At 35.5% G+C, this 9,005-nt stretch overlaps 1 protein-coding gene across 1 annotated transcript; it reads right to left on the reverse strand.

Moving 5' to 3' along the window:
- Window positions 1-2,376: 2,376 nt before the first annotated feature.
- On the reverse strand, window positions 2,377-8,143 carry LOC100934602 (probable E3 ubiquitin-protein ligase TRIML1). Its single transcript, XM_012545437.2, is given in 6 exon segments — window positions 2,377-3,517; window positions 5,291-5,357; window positions 6,158-6,385; window positions 6,910-6,987; window positions 7,731-7,987; window positions 7,990-8,143. Coding segments are annotated over 6 exon segments (1,284 nt in total). The 3' UTR covers window positions 2,377-3,017.
- Window positions 8,144-9,005: the final 862 nt, after the last annotated feature.

A 9,005-nucleotide genomic window follows, 5' to 3' on the forward strand; every position in this document is an offset into this window, starting at 1 on the left:
TTAATCCTTATCAGAGAAATTTGATACAAAGGTCCCTGCTGCCTCCTCCACTCCCACTGGACAACTTTCTTATGTTAAATATATTAATTTTGTCTGTTTAGAAGTTTTTCTTTTTCAAAGAATCAAATTTATTTTACTTCTGACAATTATCTCTAATTCTTGTTTATTACATCTTCTAGGACAATTTGGAACTACCCAAAGAACTATAAAACTGTGTATATCTCTTGATCTAGCAATGTCATCATTGGATCCATATCCCAAAGATAACAAGGACCCATATATGCAAAAAATGTCGTTTTTTTGTAGTGGCAAGGAATTAAAAATTGAGTAGATACCTATCCATTGGGAAATGCCTGAATAAGTGATGGCATATGAATGTAATTATTATTAATAATGTAATTGTTGTTCTATTAGAAATGATTAGCAGACTGATTTCAGAAAAGCCTAGTTTTATATGAATTGATACTATGTGAAGAGAACAATGTACATAGTAATAGCAAAATCATGCTATGATCAACTGATGGATTTGGCTCTTTTCAGCAATGCGGTGATCCAAGAAAATTCCAATATATAGGGTAGAAAATCCCTTCCTCATCCAGACACAACTATGGAAACTGAATGTGAATTGAAGCAAAAGTATTTTCAGCTTTTTGCTTTTTTTCTTTTTCATGCATTTTTCCTTTTTGAACTGATTTTTTTCTTGTACATGATAAATATGGATATTTAGAAGGACTGCATATGATTAATCTATATCAGATTATTTGCCAGTCTGATGGGGGAAAACATTTTGTATTTGGAAAAAAATAATACTATTGAGAAAAAATATTAATTAAAAAATACATCTTCTTGGGAGATGCTATCTGCAATCAGAGAGTACATAAGTATGGAGAACTATTGATTGAATGCAGATTGAAATATACTATTTTCAGCTTCCCCCCTCCTTTTTTGATCTGATCTTGCACATGACAAAAATAGAAATGTTTAAAATGATTGTTCACATAAAGCCAATATCAGAGTACTTACTGTCTTGAGTCTGGAATCAAGGGAGGGAAAAAAAAATTTGGAATGAAAGTCTTAAAGTCTTAAAAAAATTGAATGCTAAAAACATACTATTTGTTGAAGGGTAAAAATGTATTTCCTACTCATAGCTGAGTATATATTCTCTAATTTTTATTGTGCTTTAATATTAAGATTAAATATCCATTCAGAATATATTTTGTTTAATGCAATATATCGAGTCTAATTTTTGAAGGACTGTTTTACTTTTCCCAGCAATTTTCCCCTTAATTTGTTTTCCATTTTGTTGAATATTATGAGTTCTTTTGTCTATGAATCATTTGCCTAGTGTATTCCATCAACCCCTCTCTCTATTGTTTAACCATTATTAGTTGGTTTTGATGCAAGCTGTTTGTGGTCTGGAGTACTATTCCCTTTCCTCCTTACATCTTTAATTATTTTCCTTAATATTCCATAACTTATTTTTTCAAATAAATTTCATTTTATCATTTTTTCTAAAGTATCCCCTTGGTAATTTGACCTAGCAAAAAAAGTTAAAAAAAAAAGTTTTATTTTCCATAGCTTTTTATTTACAAGTTATATGTATAGGTAATTTTACAGTATTAACAACTGCCAAACCTTTTGTTCCAATTTTTCCCCTCCTTCCTCCTACCCCCTCCCCTAGATGGCAGGATGACCAGTAGATGTTAAATATATTTAAGTATAAATTAGATATGCAAGTATATATGACCAAACCATTATTTTGCTGTACAAAAAGAATCGGACTTTGAAATAGTGTAAAATTAGCCTGTGAAGGAAATCCGAAATGCAGGCAGGCAAAAATATAGGGATTGGGAATTCAATGTAATGGTTCTTAGTTATCTCCCAGAGTTCTTTTGCTAGGCATAGCTGATTCAGTTCATTACTGCTCCATTGGAACTGATTTGGTTCATCCCATTGCTGAGGATAGCCAAGTCCATCAGAATTGGTCATCATATAGTATTGTTGTTGAAGTATAAGGATCTCCTGGCCCTGCTCGTTTCACTCAGCATCAGTTCGTGCAAGTCTCTCCAGGCCTTTCTGAAATCATCCTGTAAAACTAGTTTTGGTGATGTTGATATTTTTTATTATATTGGCCCAGCCTAGCTATGACCATTAAATACACCTATTTATTTCTTTAATGAATATTTTAATCAACTTTGTACAAATGCTTTGATGAATCTGTAGATATTTTAATTATGTGGAATGGGGTTTCCCTTTAAAATAGCATTTCTATATAATAAAAACAAACCCCAAAAAGCTATGGATAATTCATGATTTATTTTGCATCCTGGAACTATGCTAAAGCTATTGTTTCAATTGCCTTTGCTATTTTTTTTCCTTGGATTTTCCAAGGAAATAATCAGATCATTAGTAAATAGAGCATTTTATCTTCTATCTTTATTCTTTCAATTTCTTTCTGCCTCAGCTATTGCGAGAAATGACACGATCATAATAATAATTAATTAATTTGCAGTCCTCCTAATCCCAATTCTTGGGAAGGTCAGTCAGTTTTAGAAGGGCATAGCTGAGTGAGTAGATTAATCCCAGCTCAACAAAGCACAAGCTCCTAAAGGAGGTTGGACAGAACTAAACCCAACTGGAAAAATCTAATTGCTGTTTATAAATGGAACATAATCCAGTCAGGGAAACTTTCCTGAGGGAAGAAACCTCTGACCTAGATCCCCTCCATTGGAATTTAAGGCAATTCAGCTCTTGCAAAAAGTACATAATCCAGCAGCAGTGACAAATAAAAAGCTGATTTGTTATAACAATCTAGCAATGAAAAATGAACCACTTGGGAATGATATCCCTGAATTGCATTTCAGTAGGCAGTCAAACATGCTAGCAAATGTCTCATGGACTCATAAGGAAAGACTCTTCTATAGAGGCTGAACATTTTGTATATATCTCTGCCTGTGACTATTATTATTATTATTATTACTACACTTTATGGTGAGCCTTGATTCTTAAAGGCTACCTTACAGTGGACAGATTTTTATGTAACCAACTGTTGTTCCTGGCATAGGGGGACAAGGAGAGAAGAGAGGCTTGACAGGCTTGGTGAGTGCCATAATGTGCATTCCATAGATGAGGGAGGCATTGATGGCATCATAGAACAGAAGGGTTCTTTCAGTATAATCCAGATATATGCCAATTATGGACACGGGGTCTTTCATTTGCTGGCAAACTGATCCTGGTCGGGTGACGAGGTAGAATTTATTTCCTCTCTTCTCACAGCGAAGCATGTATAGATATCCAGCTGAGTACTCTGTGGTCTTCTTCTTTCTGAGGGACTTGGTGGCCACCTCCCAGTAGTAGATGCCAGAACCAAATGATTGCTCAGCAAAGACAAAATAATAAGGACATTTTTCAGGGCAGTTGGGCTGCTCTGGACAGTTATCTCCATGTTTTACCTTCTTCAAATCCTCACATATAACCACGAAGTTACTGGCTGTCATAGGATCCATAGTGATATTTACTGAAGAGAAGAGAAAGATTAATTGTCCTGAGGACATGCAAATTCTCCCTCCCCCCTACCTCAGTTGCTAGGACTAGTTAGATACAGAGGAAAAAAAAGAAGAAGAAGAAGAAAAGAAAAGTCAGTCTGGTCTGCACCTCCTTATAGGTGGATGGGGAAGGGAGAAAGGGAAGAATCACTCAAAGGATGTCTTATCTCAGTCTCTCTCCCTTTTCCAAACTAAATTACTCTCCCCTCCAAGGCTAGTACAGATGCAATTGGTGATTTGTTGTAGAAGCTTACTCTGGAGCAAGATAATTGAATGAAGATCTTTTGATTCTTCCATTCTTTTCTCTCTTAAAGGGGCCTGAATAGTCACCAGTTTCTGACTTCATTTATGCAAGGTTTTGTTTTGTTTTGTTTTTAACTAACAGAATCAGATTCTCCTAGAACTCCAGTGTCTATTGGCCAGTGTAGTTAGTTTATACTCTATGCTCATTAAAATGTTCATAAACAAATGTCATTATCTCAAAGAATAGAGATAATCTATAATCAGCACAGAAATTGAGAATGAATGTATATGGGCATGCAAATAAAAACTAGAAAAACATAATTTAAAGATCTCCAATTAAATACCATATGAGAAATTCTGAAACTCAAGGAGACATTAATTGAAACTAAGAAAATCACTGAACTAATAAAATGAAGAGTTGTTATAAGATATAACCATAACCAACAAAATTAATAAATCTTTTGTTAATTTGATTAAAAAAGGTGAAAATTAGGTAAAAAGTGTCCTGCCAAATTCCTTCTATGACACAAATATGGTATTGATACCTAAACCAGGAATAGCCAAAACAACTATGATGAAGTGGAATTTATACCAGGAATGCAAAGCTGCTTCAATATCAGGAAAACTATTGCTATGATTAACCATGTTAACAAAACCAACAGAAATCATGTTAATCAAGACATTCAGAAAAAACTTTTTAACAATATAGCACCCATTCTTATTAAAAAGACTAGAGAACATAAGCAATGTTCTCTAGAAAATAAGTGATATCATTTAAAATCATTAGCAAGCATCATTTATAATGGAGAGAAGCTGGATGCATTTGATTGATGCCGAGTGAAACAAGCAGAACCAGAAATGCATTGTGCACAGTAACAAGCAATATTATGAAAAGATCAACTATGAAAGATTTGGTTCTTCTCAGTAGTTCAGTGCTCCAATGCAATTCCATAAACTGGATAGAAAATACCATCCATATCCAGAATATGGATATTGAATGTAAATCAACCCATGCTAAACTCATTTTTCCATTTTTTCCCTCCCCCATGATTTTCCCCCTTTCCTCCCCAATTTCTCTCAACATAATTCATTAAAAAATGTGTACTTAAATAAATACACGCACAAACATATAATTTATATATAAATCAGAAAAAATATTTTTAAAAAAGAATGAATGTGAAATGTAGTTCGATTATGAGCATTTGTTGGCCTTGAATATACATAATTTAGAACCTGGGTGCAGTATAGCAATGATTATTTGGATTGGTAGCTGACCTAAAATAACAAGTAGATAAGGAGAAATGATTTCCTCTTATCTCTCTCCACCAACCAGGGGCAAAGTGATCCCCCAAACCAAAATGCTGGCTGTTATCAATTGGTACATGGACAATGGCTAAGTACTAACTTCAGCTTCTATGAAGAGAGGTTGAGGGTGAGGATGGCAGGCATTTGGCTATAGAAAGTCACATGTGTAGATTTACTGGCAAAAGGAAGATTCTTACCTTTAAATTTCTCTAGCCAGTTCTTCATCCCAGTGACAGGATATTTTCTTAACTCTAGAGTGAAAGACTAGTTTTTCAGAGAGCAGTGACTCACTTCTATACAATAGAAAGACTCAATTAATCTCCCTGCTCTACTCAAGCCACATATCATCCCACCCCCCCAACCTTGACACCAGACTATATGACAATTCCCAAAGTAGACAACAGCTAAATGGCCAATGGACACGTAAGTTGTCAACAGCTCTTTGCTTTCCTGTGGGCAAAAGAAAAGTTAGTTTAGTTCATCAAGAAATATCAATGGTGAAATCTAACATTTACTTCACACTATTGTACCAAGAAAATATAACAACTAAATATAACAACCAAGAAAATATAACTCTATTTGATTCTTATGACAGTCATGAGAAGTATTTGTTATTTCTACTATATGGATAGAGAAACTGAGGCAAGCAGTGATTAATCAGCTTGCTCAGGATCACATTGCTATTATGTGTCAAGGCCTAAATTTGAACTCAGGTCTTCCAGATTCCAGCTCCAGTGCTTTATCCACTGTGCCACCCAGTTGCCTTAGAAATTATTCTACTTCTAACTGCTCAGAAAGAGTCACCACTTTAAGAATAGATCCCAATATATTTGGCTAAATTTTTTCAAATAATCTTGGACTTCAGTTAAAAGAACCTCTTCAGAATGACTAGACTTTCCTAGTAAAGAAGGGTGAGAAATGCTAGAGTTGAGATTGAGCTATCCTTGAGGCAAAGACTAAGTCTCAAATTCACATGGCTCAAAAATGAAAATGGACCCCATTCCCCCTGCTCACTGCACACATCCTAATATTCCAGGCTCTGGAGAGCTTTCCCCATTTCTCACCTCAAGCAGGTCCAAATCGGGTCTGCATCTTGTTTCATCTATCTCTCGGAGAGTATCTTCCATGTTTTTCACATGTTGATTTATTGTCTTACAGTAGTTGTCCCTTAGCTGGGAAGCCTTGTATTCATCATGTTTCAATTGGTCCATATATTTCTTTTCCTCCTCATAGAGGAATCGATGAATTCTTGCATATTCTCCTCTAATTAACTTTCTCCACTTATCTAGTTTCTATAAGGAAAGGAGCTTACTAAGTGACATTCAAAAATTGAACCCTGTTCTGATCAAATTTCCAATTCTTTGCTTAATTTTCCTTGCTACTATTAACAGGTGACGACTATTCTAGGTGCCTTCTGATATTCTTCATTTAAGAACTACTTTGCAGAAATAACCAAAACTTTTGGCATCTCTAACCTTCTTTCTAACTAAAGAGTCAGACCCATTGTACCATTTCTCTGCTACATCATTATGCTTATACTTTTTATTTCTTAGCTTCCCCCCTACCTGACAACTCTTTAGGAAAATAGCTTCATTGAGCTACTGTGACTTTTGATGAACTATTCAAATTTTATTCTCACTTATAATTTGTTTTGCCTATGTAGTCTATCTATCCATGAAGAGAAAAATATACTCTAGTCTGGTGATTTGCTCAGAAAATAAGTACCTTACAGTAACTAAGGTGAAAAAAACTGAGCAATTGTGTCTTCTTGGAGTTTCCAGGGCAAAATAGCAATTAAGGAGAGTCAGACACTTACTTTCTACTTTGAAGATTTCAGTTCCTTCCATTCCTTGATCTTCTTTCTCAAATGAGGTACAGTGTCTTTGAGCTTTTTCTGCAGGAAAGAGAGGAACAGAAGATCCCAAAGTATACTTGTAATATTATGTAATGTAATGTAATATAATGTAATGTAATCTTAGATGGATGGTATAAGAGATCTATAAAAGAAACTGATCCCGTGGGTCTATAATTATTTGCTGTGGGGTTAATATTAAAGGGACATTTCCAACAGTTAGGAAGACAGATTAAAATTCAAACTGTGAAGTTTATGCATTTAGCACCAAAGGAGAGGAGGGAGGGAGAATGAGAGAAAGAAATGACCTTGGAAGGTTAGCTGCTTATGGAGATTCTTAAAACACAACCTTAGATTTCTTTTACACATGTATATCTAGTCTCTTAATGTAATTTTTAGCCATAATTTTGTTTTTATAAAACCTTGATAGTTTCAGGGCAAAAAAATTACATGAAGTCTTATGGAAGTGGGAGTGATGAAAAAGGAAAATGGCCCAGAGGAGCAGTAACAAAGTATTAACTCTGCTTCACTTTAGACCTTTCCTTTTGTAGATAAATTTGACTTCCATTGAGACATCAAAGGTGATTGACAACAGTATAGAATCAATCCTTTGAGGACTCCAGAGCTCTAGACTTCTTTTCTAATCTTAGCTCAGCTGTTGACCGTAGATAATGCCCTTCCCTCTCCAATTCGGTAACCCTAGGAGATTCAAGGCTATGATTCAAGAAGTGATCAAAATAGTTTACTCCAACTTGTGTTGTCTTTCCTCTGTCCCATTTACTTACCCTGCAATTGTAAGCAGCCTCTTTAATGGGGGAAAAGCTGTGAGCTGCATGCTCTTGATCTTCAGTACAATATATACAAAGGGAGATCTGCTCCTCCTTACAGAAGAGCTTGGGGACTTGCTGGTGCTTCTGACAGTATTTTTGTCCTACAGGGTTCTTCAAGTTCTGAGGATTGAGATTCTTACAGACAGCTGACAGCTTTGACAGGTGCACATTGAGGCCAGAGAAGTTGTGGGAGACTTTCCTGCATTCAGAAAAGTGACATGTGTGACCTCATTTTCCATGCTTCTGGTCAGACACACTTGGCAAAAGTTGTGCCCACAGGCGAGGGTGACAGACTTTGAGAAGAATGTCAGGCAGATGCTGCAGGTGGTCTCCTGCTGGAGATTCTGGACTAGTGTGACAGCATCCATGCTCCTGTGAGGAAAGGATCAGTACCTTGGATGATTAGAAAAATGTCCAGAGAGTTATTCATGTTTTTTCTCCCTCTTCAGAAGTCCTAGGGTATGCCAGAGAACTGCACCTCTTCCCCATTTGAACCACTATCCCAAATTATGTGGTTCCATGCATGAGATGAGGAAGTTGCAATCTCCTTCATCTATTTCCACATTTCCTCTATAATACAAATTCAGGCTACATAAAGATAGACTGGGATCAATAGAAAGGAAATGGTACATTTTGGGCAGAAGAAAAAGATATTTAAAATGTTACAAAGACCTTTAGTAATTCATTAGCAGTCAATTTCCTTATTTGGTTTAGTAATTAGCAATTAATATAGAGTAAGGAAAAGTAGGTGATTTAATGGGAACTATTCAAAGTTCTTTGTATATTTCTTTTGTAACCAAGGGGACATTCACACTGACAGAATAAGAGCAAATGTAACATCAAAATGGAATCAATTATATTTTCCCAAAAAAACTCATAGCTTTTCCCCAGGTAGCTCTTTCTAAAAAAGATTTTTTTTTTGTCATTTGCACTATTCTTCCAGACTTTGAGTTCACACCTTTTGCCTGTCCCAACTCTACTTTGGGATCCATTCAAAAAGAAACAAATTTGTGACAACCTATCTTTCTGAATCACTTATTTCTTCCTTAGTAGCTCCCAAAAGCCTGAATCTATCACTCTTTTTAAAGGCAACAGTAGTCCCCGACTATACTCTTTTTTTCTGAAAAAGGTGTGAATTTGCTTCCTCTAAGACTGAACTAGACATCCAGCCTCTAAGGAGAGTTCACTTCTTTGAAGTAGCAGCAAAACTTAGGACCTGGTCTGGGATCC

The sequence above is a fragment of the Sarcophilus harrisii genome, chromosome 3, assembly GCF_902635505.1.
Source record: "Sarcophilus harrisii chromosome 3, mSarHar1.11, whole genome shotgun sequence".
Taxonomy (NCBI): Eukaryota; Metazoa; Chordata; class Mammalia; order Dasyuromorphia; family Dasyuridae; genus Sarcophilus; species Sarcophilus harrisii.